The sequence below is a fragment of the Heteronotia binoei genome, chromosome 21 (genome assembly GCF_032191835.1).
Source record: "Heteronotia binoei isolate CCM8104 ecotype False Entrance Well chromosome 21, APGP_CSIRO_Hbin_v1, whole genome shotgun sequence".
NCBI classification, from domain to species: domain Eukaryota; kingdom Metazoa; phylum Chordata; class Lepidosauria; order Squamata; family Gekkonidae; genus Heteronotia; species Heteronotia binoei.
In genome coordinates, this window is record NC_083243.1 from 60,547,476 (window position 1) to 60,573,754 (window position 26,279).

At 42.7% G+C, this 26,279-nt stretch overlaps 1 protein-coding gene across 4 annotated transcripts in view; it reads right to left on the reverse strand.

Moving 5' to 3' along the window:
- Positions 1-26,279, reverse strand: part of AKAP6 (A-kinase anchoring protein 6) — a 432,373-nt gene that overhangs the window by 14,685 nt on the left and 391,409 nt on the right. For 3 of the 4 annotated variants that reach the window (XM_060262489.1, XM_060262488.1, XM_060262491.1), the window contains one exon: positions 14,335-14,550. The exons of the other annotated variant lie outside the window; for it this stretch is intronic. In XM_060262489.1, coding sequence (XP_060118472.1) covers positions 14,335-14,550 — 216 coding nt within the window. The remainder of the gene's footprint in view (positions 1-14,334; positions 14,551-26,279) is intronic. 4 annotated transcript variants of the gene reach the window in all.

The following is a 26,279-nucleotide window of genomic DNA, read 5'->3' on the forward strand; positions in this document are numbered from 1 at the left end:
AGTACACACCACCATGTATATTCAAGTGACCATCATAAAAAGTTTCCGAAACTAAGCAATTTTTTTTTTAAACTAAGAATGTTCATTATACTATATCAACAGATGTCAGGCACTAGAATTTGTTGCCAGCTGGAAATTAGATATTTATATAAAGGGTATTAATATACCATTTTCTAAGAGTGTGAGGTGGAGGGCAGTATGCTAAATATGATGTGATTTGGTACAATTTGCAGCAATGTGTCAATTGTTCCCTGGTTTAAAGTTCCAAGATGAGTTAAAGTTCACTTCCATTTTTTCAAAATGATTTCATAAAGATAAAAATTCAGCATCTTTCTACTTTGCTGAGTAAACCAACTGCCTAAGCTCTGACTCCATAAACTTTAGGAACTCATTTATTATGTGGCTCGATCAGACACTGCATTTATTCACACAGCGCATCTATAAAACTGAGCTTTCATTAGAGCCATGGGGAGGCCCAAGTCTCCCCCCCCCCTCTTCACTTGAGAAGGTGAAGCTCAAGAAGATAATTAAGCATGAAACAATGAGGAGGCTTGCTGGGTAAGCAGTAGTGTGAAAACAGTTACTCCTCACAAAAGAGGGGAAATTAGCTGGCTGGATAAAAGAGGAAGTGTCAGACTGGAAGACTGAAAGGAGGACTGCCAGCCTAGGCAGAGAGCTTGATGCATCATTAATGCCATTTTTTAACACTTAAACGCCACAGCTGTCCAGATTTGAATGCATTCAAATGCCATGCATTAAGAGAAATGAATATGCTGTGCTGGAAATTATTTCTCTTAAACTTCCCATGTTCATCTTTTACTCATCGTAGCCAACAGCTAACTGCCAAGCATAGCAGGCACTCGGTGCACATCTTTGTTTACCGAGCCAGTGCAAACAGAGCCTTCTAAAGAGATTCAGTGTCCTCATTATATTATAACAAACACATCATTTTTACATTGTAAATACCAATATTTCCAGGAACAGAAACTTTGGTTTGATTTTGTTGTTTTCACACAGCGCAGTTTCATTTATGATGTGCATTTCCTTTCAAAACTTCCTTCTCCAAAACAGTGTTCCCTGAAGCAGCCACAATTTTTTTTTTTTGGCAGAGATTCAGGTGCACGCAGTGCCAAAAAAATAGAATAAACAAACACTGCTTAATGCAGCTGGCTAGGTAATTTACATATTACTGCACACTAAACATGGAGACCTGAATATGGATTAGAGTTCCTGTGAACAAAAATGCCATATAGATAAAAAAAATGAACATTCTACATATCCATCAATTTACTGTTCTGATTGTGTGTGTATACATAAGTATACAATAATGTGTCACACTATACAATACACACACACAAAATAAACATATATATAAATAGAAATGTGTGTACATATGTGTACTTAGAAATGCATTAAAATATATAAGAAAATGGAACATGAATACATACTGAAGACATATGCATGTATGTTTAAGTTTATCCATCTATTCTGTCTGTCTGTCTATCCAACCACACTTACCTGCATACATATTCTATTTGGATATATTCTATAAAAGTTCCCCCTCTGGCAAGTTTTTATGAGTTGAAATGTAAGCAAAACAAATATCCCAAATATCCCAAGGTAGTTAGAGAAGTAAAGAGCCCCATGGTGCAGAGTGGTAAAGCTGCAGTACTGCAGTCGGAGCTCTATGCTCACGACCTGAGTTCAATCCCAGCGGAAGCTGGTTCAGATAGCCGGCTCCAGGTTGACTCAGCCTTCCATCCTTCCGAGGTTGGTCAAATGAGTACCCAGCTTGCTGGGGGGAAAGTGTAGATGACTGGGGAAGGCAATGTTAAACCACCCCGTAAAAAGTCTGCTGTGAAAATGTGAAAGCAACATCACCCCAGAGTCAAAAACGACTGGTGCTTGCACAGAGGACTACCTAGTTAGAGAAAGCCAAAATGCTTTGGCACATTATTGTATACTTGTGTATATGTTTACTTAATACAAACTTAGCTAAGTGTCTTTCAGCATTAGGTGTCAAAAGCCACAATCCTGGAAACACAGATTCTTACTGATAATTGTTTGCAGGAACTTCATATCAAAGTACCCATTTGGGGGGATTTATGCTGCAAATCTACTGCGAGTATTCTGCTAGGCAAAGATTAATCAAGACTTCTTCCCTGAGGTTATCACTTTGTGATCAGTGCTACTCTAAAGCAAATATGTGGGAGGACTGCTGACTTCATAGCACAATTCACAAAAAATGTGGCTAATGAAGACCATTCAAACTGAACTACATGAATTGTGGGATATTGCACAGTTTTTACAGTACTGCTTTACGTTAAGCACTAACAGGAGCAAGACATACCACAAAACTGGGAGCTCAGAATGAATGTACTGAAAGCCATTTATCAGCATCAGCATTATGAAGTAATTTAAGAATAGCTTGCTTGATTTTTAAAAATAAAATATTTTAATTTGAATAAATTTTGTCTTCATGTTCACTGAAAGTAATAATATAGCCTGTGCCATTTTCTCCCTACAAAGCAGCCCTAGCAGGTGTGTGGCATATACGTAATATTATTTTGACATGTGATTGATAGTAATTGACAATTGCTCGGCATTTGAGTGGGTGCCTATTAGCTTGTGCGTTTGCTTTTGCCATTCCCAACAGAATCCATATGATGGAATATGAGCAAAGAGGCTAGGGGCTTAGAAAGGCAAGTGGCTTTACCAAGGACAAAATCTGATATGCAAAATATGTATTACAGAAAAAACAAAATCTCTCTCTGATCCATTCTCTTTGAGAAGTAACAAACCAAGAGTCTTGCAGAACTTAGTCTTCACCTCCATGTAAAAGGACCTATATGTTTCACTCAAGTTTTCTATTTTTTTAAAGTTTACCATCATCTACCAATTCTTAATCAGCTCAAGGCATATTACAATCAGGGGTGGCTTGCCCACTAGGCAAACTAGGTGGTTGCCTAGGGCACCGGGAGGTCGGGGGCATCAAATTGGGCTCCCCCCCGGTGCCCAAGACAACTGCCTAGTTTGCCTCCCTTCCCCCACCACCACAGTGGCTGCCACCAGCCCCCTTGGCCCACCGTTGCCCTGCCACTGTGCTCTGCTCGCTCACCCCCCCCCCCGAAAGCTCGCCGCAACTAAAACAGAGCTGTACTGGCTTCTCCCAGCCCACGCCTGCATGTTTTGTTAAATGATGGATGGAGGGAGCTTCACTCCCCCCTCACTTCCCATTCTGGAAAGGAGTGGGGAGATACTTCCTCCATCCATCTTTTAACAAAACATGCAGCATGGGCTGGGAGAAGCTGGTAGGGCTCTGGTTTAGTTGCAACAAGCGGGGGGGGGGGTGAGTGGAGCATGGCGGTGGGGGTGAGTGGAGTGCACTGGGGGGGGTCTGGGGGGCACCTGCCTAGGGCGCTATTTGCCCTAGAGCCGGTGCTGCTTACAATCATGATCATTTAAAAAAAACAAAAACAAATGATACACACACATGTTATATACCAGGAAAATATAAAAGTAAAATCAAGGATACTAGCAAACAACCCATAAAAACACCCACAGAAAAAACATTACAATAAATAACTCTCATGAAAAAGGGGCCACTGATGAAAACACTAACCGTAGGATGTTCAAGGCAAGAGATGGTGGCAGAAGTGGTTCACTATTGCCTACTTCCACATAGCAACCCCACTCTTCCTTAGTGGCCTCCCAACCTAGTATTGGCTATAGCTGATCCTGCTGTGCTCCCAAGCCCTGGCAAGCTCAGGCCAAATGGAGCTATTCAGCAAGCTAACTGCCCCAAACCATTCAGAAATATGGACAATTGCCACACAAGTCGTTGAAATGAAAACTGGCAAGGATGGCACTTAGTGGACTACTTCCAGAAGTCTGTTCCACATATTATGATGGAAAATATACAAGAACAGGCAGTGGAAGTGTGTACAGAGAGGGCACAATAAGCAGAAACTGCCATGAGGAGCTAGTGCATCTATTTAAAGAGGGTTCTGTATGACTTAAACTAAATCCAGACTAGGAGTGACAACCCACCACTGACAACTAGTTGGAGCTTTTGGGGGGAAGAGACATGTAAACCACAATTTTTCTGATGCTGTAATGTCACTTCCAGTTTTACTATAAAGCTTCAGTGGAATCCTAAAGCACTGCTCCCCCAGTACAATCATATCACTTCTAGGTTTACACTGGAAGTGACATGGTTGCATAGGAACATGCAGACTCCCCATTCCTTTCACCCTGTTTCCCTGCTGAGCAGTGTGGGGTAGAGGATGCTGGGCAGAAGGTCTGGAGCAGCAGACTTGGCATGCCTGGTCCAGACATTTATCTGTTACATTTTTATCATATCCTTCGAAGAACAGAGTCATTTGCAATATAACCTTGCAATATATTTCTGGGGTAGACTTGGGTGAGAAACAATGACTTTCACACCAAAATGAAAATCTAAAAGTATATAGGCTAAAAAGTAATATTTCGTTTATGAAGATGTCTGGACTGAAAGCAACAGATCCCTCTTTCTGAACATCACATCACTATCTTCTTGGACTTTCTAAAAAAAAAACAGCAATTCACTTAGAATTTATCGCTAATAAATTACCAAAAGATCATATAATCTAAATGCCTTGCCCAGAATAAAAGCTTCCACATCAATCTGACACATATCAATCCAGATAATTAATTCCCCACCATTTTGCAGAGAGAAAGATGGCCAGAACCTAATCAGAATAGTTACTGCATATGTTTGTATGTGTATATATCTATGCCAGGGCCTAGACTCAATGCAGGCTAAATGGGCTGGTCATACAGGCAGGTGAGGGGCTGGATGGCTGTAGGGCATGAATATTGGACCCACCCCATCCCAGTACCAGGCTTATCATGGAGCTGGCATGCGGGAGAGGGCTCAGGGGTAGGGGGCAATCCGAGGGTATGTAAAGTGCTGTGTGGCTCAGGGAACTCACCTGGGCATGTGGTTTTTGCCCACCAATCCCTCCCCTTGCTGCCTTCATCTAGGAAGGGGGGGGGATGCATGCAGGGTACTGGTTTCTCCTTTTCTTGTGCAGTGGGAGCAATAAGTGTTTGTCTGGGCAAACTTGTCACAAGAGAGGGCAGTATCAGAATGGAGCTGGATCCATTTTCAGGAAACCCAGCCTGCGTTATGGAATCTTGGGGTGAGGGCTTGAAGGGGCATGCTCAGCTCAGGGGCTGCCAGATTTTAATCTTCTCAGGTGACAAGGGAGGCCACTTAGTGGCGGTTGGCTTGTGGGATCCAACATCCTACCATTCCATGGCTGGCTGTGGTGGGCAGGAGATAATTGACTGGCAGGCAAGTCAGCTGATTGCCAAGATCTGGTGCTCCATGCTATGCCAAGGCTTCTTACAGCTGCAACCAAAAAAGCTGTGGCCAATTTTATTCCCAAACTGGATTGTAAGTGCATTTATTGGGGTATGGTTAGTAAGAGGACTCCTTGCCTCCAGCGCCATCACCCCTCTCCTCAGCACTGGGGCTGCAACAATACACACACACACATATTTATTTTGTATCATGTTTCTTAATGTGTATATTCTCCCACTTTCCCAGGCTCCTTCCCACCCCCAGTCAGCTGGCCAGCAGGGGGAAGCCCCGCCCCCATAGCCACCATGAGACTTTCCACCTCAGGAGGCTTCAGTCTCTAATTGGAAAGGCTTCCTCTTGGGATGGTGTATCTGTGATACTTTGAAGAAGTTAGCAGCGACTAGTGAGTAGAGATGCCAATTCCTCGCTTCAGAGTCGCCAGAAAGGGAGGGAGAGGGAAATGTCTGCTGCGCATTTCATTATTTCCTACGTGGAGATCAATTCTCATAGGGTATAATGGGGAATTGATCTGGAGGTATCGGTGGCTCTGGGGGGGGCTGTTTTTTGAGGTAGAGGCACCACATTTTCAGTATAGCATCTAGTGGCTCTCCACAAAATACCCCCCAAGTTTCAAAACTATTGGACCAGGGGGTCCAATTCTATGAGCCCCCCAAAAGGTGCCACTATCCATTATTTCCTATGGAAGGAAGGCATTTAAAAAGGTATGCTGTCCCTTTAAATGTGATGGCCAGAACACCCTTGGAGTTCAATTATGCTTGTCACACCCTTGTTCCTGGCTCCGCCCCAATATCTTCTGGCTCCACCCCAAAGTCTCCAGGCTCCACCCCCAAAGTCTCCTGGCTCCACCCCCAAAGTCCCCAGATATTTCTTTAATTGGACTTGGCAACCCTATTCAGAATCCCTTTCTTTTCTGATTTTCACACCAGTTTACAGAAAGAGGTCTTTATACAGCAGTTCTGAACTCTCACACTTGTTCTTTCCGTATTAGCGGTCACCCTTCAAAATAATCATTGAGACTGCAATTAGCCTATTTCAGATGCCTTTTAGTAGGTCATTGCAGTGTGTAGCCAAATTAGAAAGTGATAATATTTACCTCTTTCATAGATGATTTTTCAAACTATACGAGAATTATTTCACCGATTCCTCTCTCCAAATAGTATTTTTTTTCAAAAAAGCTAAGAAAAGGGAGGCTTAATTTAGGGCTACCTCAAACTTTGCAACAGACTTTTTCCTTTCCCCTAAAGTGACAGCGAAGCACAAAAGAAGAAGTGGATGAGGATATTGGTTCGGCAGCAATGCAGCGTTGTCACCCATTTTTGTTTTCTAGGTTTACTTTTCATTCATTATAAAGAATCTGGGATTTTTTCCCAACCTTTTCTGAAATGGTACTTTCAGCAACTCCTTTGACTTCCAAGAATAAGCATCCAAGAAAAAGGCTTCTGGAAAAGAGAACGCTTGATTTTTAAAAAACTGAGCTGTCTCACCAGTGCAGAATTTTCCAAGTTCTTACAACTCTAATTAAAATGTGGTAATTGGTTATGTTACCTCAATTACCATGATGCATAGACATTGATGCAGAGCGACACCAATTGAATCCCTTGGGTGTTATACCCTAAGGCCATCCCATTTATTGTGGCCTTATTATTTTCAATTATGTGGCTGAATGTACAGCATGCTTTCAAAGCCAAAGCACATGGGAATTCTGCAGGACACATAGTACACTGTACTTACAGAAGTCCTCAGCACTGGACAAAAATTAGCCTGATGGAAAGGGAAATACATTTCAAACCATATGAATAACTAAGGAAGGAATATTGCAGAGACCCAGATTTCAACCAGAGCATTCCAAATTCCTGAAGGTATTGCTTCAATGCATTTAATAGTTGTTGAGCTGAGTTAGAAAGAAAGGGATAGTAGCTTTTTACACAGATTCAATTTCAAGGCAAGGTTAGAGAAATAATAGGTAATGGATTGAAAAGATGCTAAAAATGTCTTTTGGTAGAATTATTTAGCATGAATTTCTATAGCTAATAATTTTGATTACACAAGCTGCTTCTATTTCATGAGTTCAGGAACTCTGAGAAGGTGAGGAACACAAGAATACACATTTGGGCCAGGATACTCCTCATCTTCCTCTCAGAGCCTATTTACTTAGCTTTGGTCTCTATAGCAAAGTTTGCTTATTGTATTCTGCACACGCATGTGCTTTGTAAAAGGTGCATAACTGCTGGATTAACTAGATGCATATTATTTTAGGTGTTGTGTCAAACTGGGTGACGGCCTCCCTAGTCAGTATTCCCTCTAAGCTCAGTTAGTTTGAGCTAGCTCACAATTTTTAACCTCTGGCTCACACATTTTGTCAACTCAGGAAAAATGGTCCCAGAGCAAACTAATTTATGCAGTAGTTCACAAATTTAATGCCAGTGGTTCATGAGGTAGAATTTTTGCTCATAGAGGAAGTATTTCTTGTGGCCTCACCCTCTGTCATCCTGAGGAAGTGTTGGAAGTGGTGGCTGAAGCCTCAGAATAGGAGTTGTGGGTTAATTCATTTCCACCAGCTCTCCCTTCTGGAGCTGTCATCTACTCTCTCTCTCTCTCTCTCTCTGACTCCCACACAGTTCTCAGCATCTCTTCCTCCCTGGCTTTAGCCTTTCTTATCCTTTTTATCCCTCCACTCCTCCCCCTTCCCAAGCCTTCCCTCCCTAGTGGTTCCATTTTCTGTCCCTCTTCTCACCCATGCATCCAATTAGCCCAGGGAAAGGGCCTTCCCCCTGTTTTGGCCCCACTCCTGGTTGCCATTACTTGAGGACACCAGGACTCAATTGTAGTGGGAGAGTGTTCTGGCATCAGACTTCCCTGCCTCCTTCCAGCAGGCATGGTGAGCGCTCAAACCAGCAAGGGAAAGGTTGGCTACCTCTCTTTTGTCTTCTCCTCCCCTCCTCGATACTTCCTTCTGGCCCAAGGTCATGTGTGGCCTGCCACTCCTTCCCCCACCTGCCATCCAGACCCTCTCCCTGGTCACCATGATACCAGCCCTGTTCCCAGTCCTGGGACTTGCACTGCAGGGGCCCCATGAAGTGAGGCACAGTGGCTCATACTCAGGTGTGCTGAGTTGAGGCTCATTGTTACCATGGCTGGGAGATGGCAGATCATTCTGTCCCCCTTGCTGGTCTTGGAAGGGGGGTTAGGTCCGGACCCAGACATTGGTTTTTAATTAGGGTACAGAGAATCTCGAGGAAGTATCAAAGCAGTGGTCATATCTTCCAGTCTTATACTTTTCTGAGGATTTTGGTCTGTTTTCTGGGAGCCAAGGTAACTACAGTGAGCTTGGGACAGAAATGAAGAAAGACACAGAGACAAAGGCCACTCACCAACTTCAGATTGTGCAAAACACACGAGTACCATTATAAATCTGAAGACCAGCTTTGTTTATTAGAAATGTTCCCCTCAGGATTGGCAGCTGAGTAATACTATTGAAGATTTTAAGAACATTCAAATATGTCCTTTGCTAGTTGTTTAGAATATGTTTTCTATGTAGTTATTTATAGAAGAATAAAATATGTTGCTTTAAGCAACATGTACAAACAGTAACATGTAACAGTAACAGTAACATGTACAAACAGTAACACAAAAATATCAAGCAAAAAGAAAAAAAATTAGACAGGAAAACTTCCCCCAAGCTATTGTATAGGTTCCTGCCCATAGTTTAGATATGATATCAGATTAGCCAGCAGGATGTTTGGGAATGACTTGAATGTGGAAAGATGGAAACTGAGAGGGACAGGCAGTCATGGCACAGAACTTGGCTAGCAGCTTGCTAGTTTAGAAGCACAATTTTCTGCAAGTCACTATTTGGGAGTGAATGATGAATACTACAGTAGAAGAAGTTATGGAGATTTTTTTTGGAGAGCTGAATACATACTTATAAGTTTTACAGGCTGTCAATCACAATAATTCAATATATCCGTTTCACTTTATTAAGTGAATTAATTAAATAAACTAAAACTTTATGCAAATAGACTTTACAAAATACATGACTGAATGCTGAAAGAGTGCTGAGAATTGTTTCAGAATTCTAAGAAATGCTCAGAGAAATCCCTTATGTTTTTTAAGCTATGTTGACCAAATGAGAAACAACCTATCAAGACTGTCTCATTCAGCCTACTTATCTAATGTCGGAGAAGTCATATTAAATCAACATGGAGCTTATTTTAGTTGTCTTAAGAAGTGTTACCCAGGAGCACTGCCTACACCTGGAGAAGCACCCCACTCAGAGATGGGGTCTCCCAGTCTTTGAACCATGGTTCATTGTAAAAAGCAGGCCAAGAGAGAGATGTCATGCTGGAATCAGGGCCATTGCTGAGGCTTCCAGCGCCTCAGGTCAAAATTTGCCCCCCGCCCCCTCTTTTCTTTTTTACAAACTTTCGCGTGCATGGAGCATGCGCAGCCCGATGACGTCATCAGGCTGTGTTTGGCATGTGCGGGCCACCCTATTCTCGACCGTCACCCACTTTGAAGCAGGAGTAAGTATGCTATCAAGTCCCTTTCAAGGGAACCCTTTGACACTTATTTCAACACAATAGGAAGTTTATGAAGCTCTGGTGTGTCTCCATACATGCTCACATGCGCAAGCTTCTTCACCCAAAGGGTGATTAACAGGTGGAATTCACTGCCACAGGAGGTGGTGGTGGCCACAAGCATGGCTACCTTCAAGAGGGGTTTAGATAAAAATATGGAGCAGAGGTCCATCAGTGGCTATTAGCCACAGTGTGTGTGTGTGTATATATATATATATAATTTTTTTTGGCACTGTGTGACACAGAGTGTTGGACTGGATGGGCCATTGGCCTGATCCAACATGGCTTCTCTTATGTTCTTATGAGAGAGCCGCCCCCCCCCCCACACCTTGCTGAGGCTTGCAAAGCCTTGGCAAGAGTGGGAAGACAGCGGGCGCGCTTGCTCCCACCCCCCCAGGCTGATCCTTACCCCCCCTCCCTGTTACTGCACTGCAAGCCAGGCTGCACTCCCCCTTGTTGCTGTTGCTGCCGCCGAGGCTGGTCCTTACCAGCTTCAATGTGGCTGCATGTGGCTTCTAAGCCTTTGAAGGGCCCGCGGGAGGAGAGTTTGTTCCCCTTGTTTCCTGGAACTAGAACTGAGGGGGAGTGAACTTTCCTATTGTGGGCCCTTCAAAGGTTTAGAAGCTGCGCACAGCCAGACTGAAGCTGGTAAGGACCAGCCTAGGCTTGGGGGGGGGGGGGCGAGTGGAGTGTGGCACTGGCTTCCAGCTCCGCGAAGGGAGGAAGGGAGGGAGGAGGGCAGCAGTGGCGGCAGCAGTGGGGGGGGGAAGGGGCGCTGCTGATTGTGCCAGAGGGAGGGAGGCGCCCCTGTGGAAGCCAGTGCCCTAGGCCGTTGTCTAGTTCGCCGACTCTCACGCGCCGGCCCTGGCTGGAATGGAAATACAGGGTGTAGACAATGTGTGGTTCAGTAGAACAGCAGCAGCCCTGGGCTAAATTTCCTCCCTCACACCCTGCAATTGAACATGTAAAACAATGGATTTCAAGTAAAGTATTGCTTATGACTTAATCTCTCTAGCAACTGCTGGCTAATCTCTCCTGTCTCCAATACTATTTTGTGACACCTTTTTGTGTTACCTTATGTTAATGTGTAGACCTATTTATACAACCCTCTCCTTCTTGCTCCCCTCCCCTTAGAGTATCAATGTTAAACTATTGCTAAACATTAAATCATAATGGCTCTTCCTGTCCAGCTATCATTCCTGTCTTTTTGTCTTGTACTGGGAATCTATTCATCTCACCCTGGAAAGCCCATTTCCTAACTCCATCCTCTGAGCAAACAGAACATTACACTTTTTGTCTAACACCTGGGAGAACTCAAGCCTTGCTTTTGTCAAGATCTCCAAAAATCATCAAGTTATTGTCTAAACCATTGTACATATCCAGCCATACCTCCCGGTTATGTTTTTGCCTATTTAAGGAGACACTCTAGACATGCTCAGTGTATCTTGTCCTTGCAGAGAATTGCACCTGCAAACAGTTTGGGTCACTTCCATATTCACCTCCTCTGCTTCATGAATCCCTGGACCATACCTAGAAAGGTAAATATCACCTCTGCAATAATTCCTACAAATCTCTATTCCTCACCCCTGATTTCCTAGCCTCCTGAGTGTGTGTATTTTAATTGCTTATGTGTGATTGTATGTTTTACATATTTTTGTAAGTAAACTTTTTAAAACTATTTTAACTCTGGAATCTTCCTTCTGATACTAGACCTTTGTATTATTGGTAAAAAAGCTCTGCTGTCAAAAATAGCTCTTGCTAATTCCCCCATCAAAAAGAGGAGACCCCAGCAATTTTGCTAACAGAAGTTTTTACTTCTGCATCCTGAAAAGAGTCTTTTGCTAGATATTCAGGTTTGCAGAATATTCCTTTTTTGAAAAAAAGAGAGTTTTAGTTCTAAGCAATAGTAAATGACAGGTGATAAATTATAAGAAACAAGAAATAATTTTAAAAGATCTTTGTCAGGGTTACTAAACAAAACCCCAAAATCTTTAAAATATATTTTAACATAACCCTTGAAGGGAAGTGAGAGATTGTAATAGGGTATCTTAAGAACCATGGAGACAAAAATGTACAAAAGAAAATGTTGGTATATGAATTAAAAGAACAGAAGGAAAATGGAAGCAAGTCCTGTACTTCCGTAACACATCTAATCAGCCAGGGCAGTGTTTTCACTGTCAGTGACTCTTGCCAATACCAAGTCAGATGCCATCAGTGATGTAAACACATCCCATTTGTTTTCATATATTACAGTATACTGTGGACAACCTCAAATTAAAAAAAAACCTTGTTTCCAGGGGATACCATTCATGTGCCAAGACTGGCACACCATCAAGTGCAGAGAGATAGGCAAAGCAGAGAAAACAGTCTTGGGATAAGCCCAAGAAATGACTACACAGGAACTGAATGAAAGGAAATGTTGTATATGCCAGCTTGGAATAGGAGGAGAGAGAGTCAAACTAAATTTACTTCCAAATACAGTGCTCCCATTCTGTTTTATCACCTGAGAAGCCCACAGAAGCACACAGATGTAGATACCCATATATTTCAAATTTTGTACATGTTTGTAGCAAGGGGTTCCCTCAAAACAAAAGTAACACCTATAATTATAGTGAAATAACTATACTGTGAGTTGCCATTTCTCAGCAGAAGAAAAGTTGTCTTCCCTGCCAGGTAAAAGGCAATTCAGTCCAGCAAACAAGTCTCAGTTACCTCAGGCAAAGAGGGAACAAAGCAGTGTGGAGCTTGTGAAGTTCTCTGGCATCCTGACATCAAGAAAACATACAGTGCTTGTAACACTCCCCCTACCTTACTTCCCAATCGATTGCTATCCAAATAGAGTCACAAGACTACACTCCTGCTGCAAGAGCAGCACTAGCCTTTAATTAGCACATAGTGGCTTATTTAGAGGAACTATGGTTACACACAGGAGCAGCATCTTGCTTGGAAAAGGTGAGAGTGGGCTCTGGTTGCAGTGGCAGTTTACACTTGTGTTCAGCAGCCTGCAGGGTTATTTTCACAGTTGCCTCTTGCCTCTGCTTCAGGCACATGACAATAGTATTTGTAAGTGCTATAAGGTGAAACTAAAGCAGCAACCAAACCAAAGCAGTATAAGTAGTTTGCAGCTGCTGAAAGCAGGCTCTAGTTACAACTGTTCATTGCACCCGAGGAGTACAATTTCAAGAGGTTTTTTGTTGTTGTTGTTCTTTGGGAGAAATTGTGCTGCCACATGTCAGCAAAGCTTTTAAACAGTAGTAAGTATGTCTCAGGATAGGATGAAGATATACTAGGTTGGACTGTTGTTCAGCTAAGTATTTTCTATCAGCAGAAGTTCTAGGGTTTCAGGTGAGAAAGGTCTCTCCCCAAATTTGCCACTTGACATTCTTCAACTGGCAAAACATCTGCATTCAAAGCTCATGTCATACCACTGAGCCATGTACTTGTCCCTTTCACTGGATGTTGATGAGATTACATGCAGAAAGAAGTGGCTTAAAGCTATGTTTGTCCAAAAGTAAAAGCCAAGAATACAGTCCTTGTAATACTTTTTATTATGGCCGACAAAATGACACATAACAGTGTGCAATCTTTTCAATTAATCAGAATTCATATGGCCAAATGTTATACACTTCTTTTTAAGAGAATAAATAAAGCATATTGTTCAAGTCATGTTCATAAGACATGACCAGGACCAGAAATACCTGCTTTTCTCCCCCTTCCCTCATAATTTTAAGTTTCTTGTAAGATCTGTTCTGATGAAGAGTTCTAGTGAGCTCAAAAGCTTGTGTCACTGAGTTGGTCCTAATAAAAGGTGTTATATGGATTACATGTAGAACCTTCACAGTTTTATCATTCTACAATTGAACACAGCATTAAAAAACACAGAATTTATTCCCTGCTCATTGTATCTACCAGTCACATTGAAAGCTGAAGTAGGTGGGGAAAGGAGTGTGAGCAGATAAATATATAGTACTGGTGGACATACAGAATGTTCATATCTGCATTACAGAGATTCAGAGAAGTGATCAAACTGTATCATGCTATGACCTGTGAGAACTCTTTTACTCTAATCCTCAGAACAGCTGTCTGTTTTTATTGGCCATTGATTTCCATTTTACTTTCAGTGCCTAAAAAGCATTAGAATCTATGTCGTTAAAAACATAGAACTCAAGAGTGTTTGCACAGCCCATTAATCAGCTGATTCAGTTGACAGGACCATTATAAGTTTTGAAAGACAAGTTCAGGAACCTAATTATTTGGCTGCAATAGCACCTTCCGTGAAGACATCAAAAGTACGTAAGTTGAAAGAATTTTGTAAACATTTTTTGTGGGGGAGGTTGACCCATATGGGCAGCTGGGAGAGGAAAAGAATGTCAGGCAGATGTCACTTACTGAATCTTTTGACAACTTCTTCTGCAGCCTAGATTGCCATTGGACAGCTTGCATGACAATGGCTTCCCACCTTCTTTCAAGATTTACGATTATCAGCTGCATAGACTGGTGATCCGCATTCAGATTACAGGTCTCTTGGTCATCGAGGAGGTGCTGGCACAAACGCAACACTGAGCCTACGCCCCGGTGTCTCTGCTTAATTTCACAGCAGAGAGACTGTGGACAGAAGAAGGGCCAATGTCAGTGCTCTATATATTCCACTATAATATAATAATTCAGTGGGCAGTTGTAGAGTCCAGTGAATGTCATACGTGTCTGCTAAATGAAAATTGGTATGATTTGTAATAGCAAATGTTCTTTATTCCAAGTAAGTATCTGTCTAAACAATGGGTTCCCGTCAACATTTACTGTACTGGTTTGATATCTGCTGAGTAACTTGCAATATCTTTTTAAGACAAAAACAAAATACATACAAAACCCTGTATGCATCGTTTACATCAGGGTCAGCCATAGACTTTCTGGCACCCTAGGCAAGGCATGCATTGATAACATCACTGAGTCATATGGTCGAGGACCTGCCTACCTTAGGGACTGCCTCTCTCCACATGTTCCCCAGAGAGCACTAAGATCTAGCTCCCAAAGTCTTCTAAAGATCCCTGGACCAAAGGAGGCCAAACTGAAAGCAACGAGGGAGCAGGCCTTCTCTATAATGGCCCCCCATTGGTGGAATCAGCTACCGGAGGAAGTGCGAGCCCTGCGGGACTTTAACCAGTTCCACAGGGCTTGCAAGACCACCCTCTTTCTGCAAGCTTATAAGGAACCCTGAAAGCGACATCTAGCCATCGGAATATACCTCATTGAATGTAGCACCTTTAACTTATTGTAGTTTTTAAAAATTTTATGCAACTGTTTTTAAATGTATTTATTAACCGTATTTTACAATTGCTTTGTATAATAATCATGGTATATACCATGTCCTGTTAGCCGCCCTGAGCCTGCTTCGGCGAGGAGGGCGGGATATAAATAAAATAAATAATACAAAAATGTGGGGGGCACCCAATTCAGTGCCCTAGGCAATCACCTAGTTTGCCTAGTGGCAGGGACAGCCATGGTTTTCATATGATTCCATACAGAGTAAGAAACCAATGTGGTCCAAAGTTCAGGGTATGTGTTTCGAACTTCTCTCGATTCAGGTCCACTTTATACATTATGGAAGTAATGTTGTTGTTAGTGAGAATACTTCTTTGGGATAAACACACCATGCAGTTGCTGTAATGTCTATCTATGATGGCATGTTGTGAGAAAATGACCCCTCTGTCACAAACATGGTTGCCAGGGCGCCTGGAGAAGTAAGCTTGCATCCGCCTGGCCAGTGAATGCGAGTGATGCTACCCAGGAACTACATAAGACTCCAGTGTACCTATTAACAAGTATATGAGCGCTTGAGTCAGGCACAGAGTGTCTGCAGCCGCGCTCTAACTCTTCCCCGCCATCGCGTGGAACCCGCCACGGTAAGGAGGAGGCTACGCCGCCACGGAGCTGTCCAAGCAAACGGCGTGAAGCGCTAAACATGGAAACCACTGTGTTTTGCTTACACCACATGTAGCCATCTTCCTGCCTGGTTGGGCTTCATTCCTTCTATATGGAAACCTCACGTACACACCTTGAGTCATTCCTAGCCCGCAAGCAACCCACTTAGTCTATGAATGGATTAATGGCTCCACTATTAATCCTGATTGCCCAGTGATTTCCTAAACAACTGTCTTCACCCCGGAGAGTTGAGAAAGAGGAAGGATTCCTCCTGATACCACCAAGCCCTTTTTGTCTACACCGGAATACCTAGGTGCATATCTGATTCTCTATTGTCCCTTTTCCCAGTTAATCCCATCTCCTCCCAATCACCCAGTCATTCCCACATTGATACCAACGGAGCCGCCCCAGGCCCTGTCGCAACCTGGAAGTTTCCAGGATGCCCAGGATGAAGGTGGTGTTCATTGGTTGAAGCACGCACCCAATCAGGTGTCGCCATTGACCCACCATTGGTCCAGCCGATGTCCAGCCTTCCTGGTCATCAGCAGGACCTCCCATTACACTCCCAGTCACCTCCCATCCCCTCAGGACTAAGGTGACTCTATATAACCTGTGGACTAGCTACCCACAGGTGTGCCTTCTACTCAGTAAACCCCCATTTCCGCTGGGTAGTAACACCCCCGATTCCTGATCAGTTTCGGGACCTTTCCCCCATTTCCTCATCCGTCGCCATCGGAGCCTTCCATTGGAGTCTGCGAGAGGTAGTATTGCCCTGTATGTCAATTCCTTTATGTTCCCCTATCGATCTCTCTATTTTTCTTAGACCTGTATGAATGTGTGATTGATTTTGTACCTTGTGTGAACGAACTATTGTTTCAAATAAACCACAATTGATTTTATTAAATTAGAGTTTCTTTATTGAGCATTAACTCTCTGATCGGTTGAGCCTCGTAGACACAGATAACAAAGATTCCGTTTAGGGGCTAACTGTCTCTCAGCCTAATTCCCCAATCTCATTTTGAGAGCAGTTTCCCTAACAATGTCCATATGTTTGCAGAAACTTCATGAACATAAGAAGATGGAGACAACTTCAACTGATTCCCCCTCCTCACTGTATAGCTGTATTCCCTGTGTCATTTTGTTCAAAAGGCTTCCCCAGATCCTCAAACCAGTCTTTTAAGAATCACCAAAGGCTGTTGGAGAAAAGGGAATGTGGGAAAGAGCCAGTACCCTCCCCCTGTGGGTCTTTTTGTCTATCTTACATCCCTTTGTTCCTATGCTGCTCTTTTCACATCTGCAGTCAACATTATGATGTGTTAAATATTTTTAGAACAGAAACATCAAGGGGGGAATATGCCACAAGTGTCTTGCAAGATGAATCCTTCTGCCCTGCCCCTCACTGTGTTTCCTTTACTGAGTTGCCACGGATGTAGTATACTGCTTCTGCCATATCATAGCATGGAAGACTTGTTCACATTCAGGAGCTTACCAGGCAATTTAAATTGTAACTTGACAACATCTGTTTCTCTCTGCAGGATGCTACAGATGAAAGTACATAACCCCATGAGAAAAATCTAAGTTATCACCCAGCATTTTAGGTTTCTTTTTAGGCAGGATTGGGGGGAGGCCAGAATTACAGTTAATATGAACTTGTGACAAATATCAGAGCTGTTTACGGATGCTAGTACCTGAAAAACAATGTCTATGCTGCTAATGGTATTTACAAAAGGATGTTCCAAAGACAATTTAAAGATATTGAAATATTGCTACTGGTTAAAAATAAAATGACATTAAATTCAGAAGTTTTGTACATAAGAATAGTATTTGTTTCCTGAGCAAATTTTTCATATATATGTGGTAAACACACCTAAAAATGATATGAGTGTATCTATGTTTATGTCTGTGTATCTAATATCTTTATTTCTAGTATCTTTACTACTTTTATGTCTATGGTTAAAGGGAAAGCAATTCTTAAACTGAGAGTCTTCAACAGAAATTATGATTATATCCATAAACATAGCTGAATTACTTACTAATCAGCTTCCACTTGCACAATTGGTCTGTTCTAACATTTAACAGATTGCTTATTAATGAACAAGGGTAAACAAGACAATGCAATCTCATTGAGATTGGGTATTTTAATGCCTAAAAGTATTTGTGTTCAAAATGTTAATCCCGATAAGGCTTCATTAGAAGATGTCTTAAAATGATGAAGTGCATTTCACGGAAAAGTACACTGAGCTGTATATCAGTAGGTAGACATTTCTTGCAGATCTTCCACTTATTGAAAAAATGCATTCTATAAATGCATTCAATTGTCTAACTCCTGTAATAGTCAAAATCCCATCATTTCTGTAATGATGGAACACTGTGCCTTTTTATAATTCTGACTTTTAAATGCTGAATGATAAATTTCAAAAGTGCTATTTAGGGCAAAATAAACTTGTTTTTTGTTATTCCTTTTATAGAAGGACTGCATTTTCACATGTTCCCTGAACTTACTCTTATTTGCTTTCCTCGGTTTTATTACTATTCCCATAATAGTTTTTGATATACCTGTATATTCACTTCTTGAGGCAGTTCAGTAGCCTAATGCTATACCAGAAAAACATCAGGCATTGAAAGGCTTAGTAAACATAAAAATACCTTAAAAAAAATCAAATTTCAGGTGTCACTGCTGTGAGACAAATATTGATCTTCATTAAGTTAAACTGGAGCTATGAGCCTTCTACACTATAAATTCAATTAATAACTATATAAACAGACTATTTTCATTTGTGTGAGAGGGGAAGTGTACTCAAAAGTGGCATGAAATTATTAATAGTAATATCAACAACAATAATAATCTATGACTAAACATCATCATCAGTTGCTGTTACCTGGTATTAATCAATGGAGAGAAAAATGTTTTTATATTCTGAACTGCCAACAGGGAATAGTTTAGGCCAAACCTATGAGAGAAATAAGCTAAATAAAATAGGTAACATATATCATTCTTCCTGTGAAATCCTAGGAAATGTAGTCCTGTGGGGATAGGTTTAGAATTCCCTGAGATTTCTCTGGGAAGACCAATATAACATAAAAGTAGAAGTTACAGAGAATTCATCATCCCTTGGTGTGAGTTTGGCAATGAACATAACATATGTACATACCAATGAATTAAACACTGGTTCAACCAATTAACCACTTGTCTTCAAGTTCCCACATGAAAATGGCCATGTAACAGTCTCCCCCATTATACTTCTGTCCACACAAGACCACATTTAACTGGAAAATGTAAATGCTGCAACAGTTTCATGGTGACCGTAAGCCCATATGCAAAACATCTCTGACCACTTTGAGGAGGCAATGTTTATAATTGAAACTATCCAATCAGCGCTGTCCAGAGTGAGCTTCTAATGCCAGTTTCTTCAGAGTTCAGCAACAGATAGGAAATGCTCTTCTGAATTAAATATGATGAGAGCATTTCCAATAGCTCTACTATACTATAAATGGTAAGTAAGTAAGTAAGTAAGTAAAATTTTATTTATATCCCGCCCTCCCCCGCCAAGCAGGCTCAGGGCGGCTAACAACAGCAAAACAACAATACATTTAACAAAACATTAAATTAACCCCAAACCGATTAATACATTAGTTAAAACAGTTACTAAGTCTAAAAACATTAAGTTAGATCTGACAGTACCGTTATTAATCGACGCTATGCCTGTCAGTTTGTGAATGATGGCGGATCTCCAGACTGGACCATTTTGATGTTTCTTTGTGGACTTGGTCAGCCGTTCATGAATGCCTGTTTGAAAAGGGTGGTCTTGCAGGCCCTGCGGAACTGATCAAGGTTCCGCAGGGCCCGCACCTCCTCTGGGAGTTGATTCCACAAGGAAGGGGCCGCGGTAGAGAAGGCCCGTGCATAGGTAGTCCGAAGTTTAACTTCTTTTGGCCCAGGGGTGGTCAATCTGTTTTTACCTACTGACCTCAGTGCTCTCTGGGGCTCATACGGGTACACCTGTCATGATTCTAAGACGGAACTCTCAGAACACTCCCTACAGAATCACCACCATCAGCAGCCAGTATGGTTTGGAATTTGCTTAGAACTATTACTGACACTGAGTCTGGGCTATTCCTCTTCTTTCCAGTCACTCTGTCTTATATTCTTGCTCTTTGACAACACTATACAATAGGAGCAAGAGAGTGAGAATATGCTTGGTCCATCCTTGTATGGCTCTGCTGCTGTTTCCAGCCAACACAAATGTGTCTGTTTCATGTGTCTTCCTGTCTCAGCCCATTTCCTTGCCTCTGTACACATGCCAGGGCTTAAGATTCTGCTTAGCAATCAGCAGACTGGCTATTTATTTATACATTAAGCAAAGCTAGCTTGCAAGCTAGCATTAAGGGTGGGTAGAGACCAGAAATTTTGACATTTGTATACTTGTAATTCTATGGTCGTAGTCTGTGGGTTCCCCAGACCATGAACTTTCATGGATTTTGGTCATTGAATGGACCAGCCCAGGGCCCACAGGTCCATGATTTTGGGATGTGCTAGAATGGCCACCCATGGGCTAGAAACACCAAACCTGGAGTGAGTTTCCAGCTGGCTGTCCTAAGAGCCAGTTTAGTGTAGTGGTTAACTGTGCAGACTCTTATCTGGGAGAACTAGGTTTGGTTCCCCATTCCTCCACTTGCACCTGCTGGAATGACCTTGGGTCAGCCATAGCTCTTGAAAGGACAGCTGCTGTGAGAATCCTCTCAGCCCTACCCACCTCACAGGGTGTCTGTTGTGGGGGAGGAAGATAATGGAGATTGCGAGCCACTCTGAGACTCTGAGATTTGGAGTGGAGGGCGGGATATGAATCCAATATCATCATCATCATCATCATCATCATCATCATCATCATCATCATCATCATCATCATCTTCTTCTTCTTCTTCTTCTTCTTCTTCTTCTTCTTCTTCTTCTTCTTCTTCTTCTTCTTCTTCTTCTTCTTCTTCTTCTTCTTCTTCTTCTTCTTCTTCTTCTTCTTCTTCTTCTTCTTCTTCTTCTTCTTCTTCTTCTTCTTCTCTACCTGCCCTCCAAGTTGTGTACAGATTGGCTTGGGGGGCAGAGATCCTAGTGTCTAATGTGCAAAAGGGAAGGAGTCTATCAAATACCTCCCCCCTTAAGCCAGAGGCATGAAAGCTGCAGTAGACCTCCCTGGGATGCCCCTTTACCTGCTGTCCAAGTTGTGTGCAGATTGCCATTTGGGGAAAGATTCTATGCACAAAAAGGGGAAGGAGTCTGTCAAACAGCCTCACCAAAAGTTAGAGCCATGAAAGTCACAGCAGACCTCCTTGGGACACCCCTCTGCCTGCCGTCCAAGTTGCATGAGAATTGGCATTGGGGGGGGGAGGTGGAAAATAAATAATAACAATAAAATATTTTTTTATTTATACCCCGCCCTCCCCGCCAAGGCAGGCTCAGGGCGGCTTACAGGACATGGCATAAGCCATGTTATAACAATAAAAACAGGATAATTCAGTTAAATACAATTCACAATTAAACATTAAATAATCTAAAAACAGTCTAAAACAATATAATTTAGTGGTGCTACTATCTCAGTTGTGTTAAAGATGGCGTGATGCTTATGCCAGGTTCCATCTCAGAAAGCTAGTTGGAAGAGGGCGGTTTTGCACGCCCTACGGAATTGATTAAGATCCCGTAGGGCTCGCACCTCTTCCGGCAGCTGGTTCCACCATTGGGGAGCCTTTATAGAGAAGGCCTGTTCTCTAGTTGTTTTTAATTTGGCCTCCTTTGGCCCAGGTACTTCCAGAAGATTTTGTGAACTAGATCGTAGTGCTCTCTGGGGAACATATGGAGAGAGGCGGTCCCTAAGGTAGGCAGGTCCTCGGCCATATAGGGCTTTAAAGGTAATAACCAGCACCTTGTAACGAACTCGGTATACAATTGGCAGCCAGTGCAGTTCCCGCAGCCTAGGCCGCACATGTTCCCACCGAGGTAGGCCCATTAACAGTCTGGCTGCTGCATTCTGCACTAGCTGCAGTTTCCGAGTTCGGCACAGGGGCAGCCCCATGTAGAGAGCATTACAGTAGTCTAACCTCGAGGTGACCGTTGCATGGATCACTGCCTCACCCGCCTAAGATGAAAAAAGGTGGATTTGACAGTGGCTGCTATCTGGGCCTCCATTGTCAAGGAAGACTCCAGTAGCACTCCTAAGCTCCTGACCCTGCGCACTGGTACCAGTGGCGCACCGTCAAAAGCTGGAAGGGAGATCCCTCCCTCTGGACCACCGCGACCTAGGCAAAGGACCTCTGTCTTCGCTGGATTCAATTTCAGCCCACTCAACTTAATCCAATCTGCCACAGCTTGCAACGCCTGGTCCAAATTTGCAGGGACATCACCAGTTCAGCCGCCCATCAATAGATAGAGCTGGGTGTCATCCGCATACTGGTGACAACCCAGCCCATATCTCCGGGCAATCTGGGCAAGGGGGCACATGTAGATGTTAAATAACATCGGAGAGAGTACTGCCCCCTGAAGCACCCCACAATTAAGTAGGTGTCTCCAGGACAGCTCTCCCCCAATTGCCACCCTTTGTCCCCGACCCTCAAGGAAAGAGGAAAGCCACTGCAAGGCTAACCCCTGAATCCCTGCATCAGCGAGGCGGTGAGTCAGCAGCCGGTGATCGACCATATCGAACGCAGCCGATAGGTCTAACAACAGCAATACTGCCACACCGCCTCGATCCAGATGTCGCCGGAGATCATCCATGAGGGCGACCAACACTGTTTCTGTCCCATGGCCCGGACGGAAGCCGGACTGGAATGGATCCAAGGATTCAATGTGCAAAAGGGGAAGGAGTCTGTCAACCCCCCGCCCCAAAGCTAGGGGCATCACAGCAGACCTCTCCAGATGCCCCTCTTATCTGCCATCCAAGAGATGCCCGCCCCCCAGCAACCTAGAGGCATGAAAGTCACAGTGGACCACCAAGTTGCATACAGATTGACAATGGGGGAGGGGATGAAAGATCTTATGGTCCAGTGTGCAAAAGGAGGAGTCTGTCAAACACTCCCCCCCCTGCACCTCCCCTGATGGCCTGACAATTAATTCCTTGATGCTGTGTTGTCTGGCCCACAGACTTCTCCCAGGCATACACTGGCTCCTATGAATTTCTCATGGAAGTGTGGTTTTTTCCCTGCCTTAGCATTCCTTCCTCATAGCTTCTGAAGGCCTTGCACAGGCTAAGTTTTCCACTAACAGAAGGCATTTCTCTCAGCAGAACATAACTTTTCAGCCTCTCCTGCTCCAGCCCGTTAATCTTGCTGAAATGCTGCTCCAGAGAAACTGGGGACCTTTAGGAACAACATAGCAAAAATTGCCTCCTCTTCAGTTAGTGGAAAATTTTGTCTGGATCCAGCCCCTTGTTATTAACACTGATTTCCTTGTGCTGTATATATGTGTGTATGTAACATTTAATTTGTTTAAGAAGCTTCCAGAGTTTTACATTGATTGGCCAGCAGATTTTTAGCAGTTTTATTATATGTAAATATCTATTAGGAATAGTAGGCAGTGCTACTGGAAAGCCCAGCTGTATTAAATAATAAGGGTGGAGTTTCCCCCACTGGCCAGTTGGCCAGCAGCAGATCAAAGTCCCCCAAAGTGGGGAAACCCTGCTGGGACCTGGGGGCTGGCAACCCTAGTACATATCCAGGCACATTTGTCTCAATAGGTATCCTGATTATACATCCAAGGAGCTCAGGGTGGTACACCCTCTTCCATTTTGTCATCACAGTAATGCTTTGAGGTGGTTTAAGCTGAGAAAGGGTGATTGGCCTTAGGTCACTATGACAGAAAGCTGTCTGCCCCCTGAAAGGTAAACCTGGTAGCCAACTTTTTTCACCTGAGCCTATGGGAGTTCTGCTCCAGCATCCAATCACCTTTCATAGGGAAGATGGCATGTTGGAGAGAAGCAAAGCAGCAGTCAGTTAGGGTCTGCCTCAACAAGACAGCAAACAGTTAAAAGAGTAGGTCTTCCTGGTAGTGGGGCAGAATGATTTAACTCTAGGGAGAGGACAGAGTACTGGACTGTGAGGCCGTCATTGGTGATGAGAATATCTGGCACCATTTACTCTTGGGAAAACGTGGGTTTATGTGGGTAGAATTCTGTTTGTATGTGTGAATGAATTCAAAGTAGTGACTAGGCAGTGACAGCCTGTTTGTAACAGCAAGCGTTAAAGGGAATTCAAATCACAACCTGAAGCCATATCTAACATACATGCCTCAGCCAGGCTTCTCCTATGACTATCTGGAGACCTGTGCTGCTGAACTAACCTTTAAAAAGAACCTGTACATGTATAGATCTTATTATTTTTATAAAACTCTTGCCTTGGTGAGGTCCATGTCTTTATTGTTCACCACAGAACTTACTTCATGACAGTGAAGTGAACCCAAAGTCTCTATAGCTGCTACATCAACTATATAATTGAGGGGAACAACTGAGGAGAAAGCTTTATTTTAAAAGAGCCCAGTTCCATCAAACCTGTCCCTGTCACAGTCACCCAGTGAACTTCAAGACACAGTGTTGATTTGAAGGTAGTTAGGTCTAGCAGTGGCGACTAAAGGGAAAGCCATGGTGACTAAAGGGAATATTCATGTTCAGAGGCAGTTAGCTTTTGAATCCCAGTGCCAGGAGGAGGAACTTGTTGCCACTGTGTGAGACAGGATGCTGGACTAGATAGGCCACTGGACTGATCTAGCAGGGTCCTTCTTATAGTCTTATGAACCTAGTCTCCTGAGATCAACGACTGATACCAATTCCTTACTAGCAGTTGCTCCACCCCCGGGCTTCTACTTTCTATGGCTCAAGTGATCAATTCCCGACCAGTGGCTGCACAGGCGTATTTTGACCCATGGCTCCCTCCAATTTTCCCTGAGGTTTCCTGATCTACTCCAAACAAAACATGATCAAGAAGCCTCAGGGATGACTGGAGGGAGCTGTGGGTCAAAATGTGCTCATGCAGCAACTGGTGGGGAATCCACAGAAAGCAGGAGCCTGGGGGTGGATCAACTGCTAGCGAGGAATCGGTGTGACACAAACCACATAGCTTCTCAGTTACTTCCATAATTCTTGCTGCTAAGTCCTATATCTTAAAAAATTAGCTAGCTGTACTTCCACTAGAGGTTGAAAAGTACAACGAGCAGTAAGTAATTTCTCAAAATAAAATAACTCACCCAAACCCAAATGCCACATACTGAAAATGAATGATGACTTGTCATATTCTAAAGAAAACACTGGCCAATCTGGGTGTTTTAACTGATTTTGAGGTTAAAAGAAAATGTCATCTAATACAGGAACTGCACTCAGTTGCCAGCAGTGAAACCTAATCTATACTGAAGTTAAATATTCTATAAGCATGCAGTGAAGTGCAAGAAATAGCCATTGAAAAATGACATGATTAAATGGCACAACATGCAATCATTTGCTTTCAATTATATCAATGTATCTTCTTCCTTCCAAGGAGTCAGGCAGAAATATTGTTTTTTAAATGCCTCTATTAAATTGGGCACCAATAATAAAATAGATGAGAGTCCTAATAAGCTCATTTGCGTAACATACATCATATACTACAAAACTATGCTCTCCGTACAGCTTTGCTCATACATTTGTCTCCTGATTGTCATCCATCTTGGCTGTATTAAAAGAATTTTTAAAGGCATACTGCTGCTTTCATGGCTATTCATTGAAACCCTCTATATAACTTTCCTGATTAACCCTTGTGAAATCCTTGATGCTAATTATGGGGAAAGTTTGGCTATAATATCTTTGCTGTCAAATTTTATTAGGGTGATGGTCGAAAGAAAATCTTGAATTGACATTTTGGAAATATCATCTAATTGCAAACCAGAGACATGGAATGACAGTTTAAAACAGATTATGAGTTCTTTCAAAATAGTGAACCAGTCTCCTTCATTTAAAAAGCATACCTTTTATAGTATTAGAGTCTACCAAATTGCTACAATGGTCATATCTCTTGCCAAGAGCCTTTTGCAAGAGTGCAGCATCTCACTGACAAATCTGGAAATGGCATGTGACATTTATTATTAAAAATATCCACATTCCTAATAAAGAACTTATTTTCCTTTTCTCTCTACTTACAAAAGAAGGAAAAAACCCAAGTGCTATCCAACTGTTTTAAATACAAATTTCTTTAAAGTAAATTTTGATTGCTTAGAAATTGAGGCTTCATATTGCTATAAAATCCAAGTGATTCAAGTGTAAAGCCACTCTTGTCAAATTATAGGCTTTGAAATACACATGCAAACAAATTATCCTTAAATCACTTGAAAACAATTAAAACCCCAAACAAAACTGCATGACCTACCAGATAAGGAAGTACTACTGGTATTCATCCCAGTTTGAATCCAG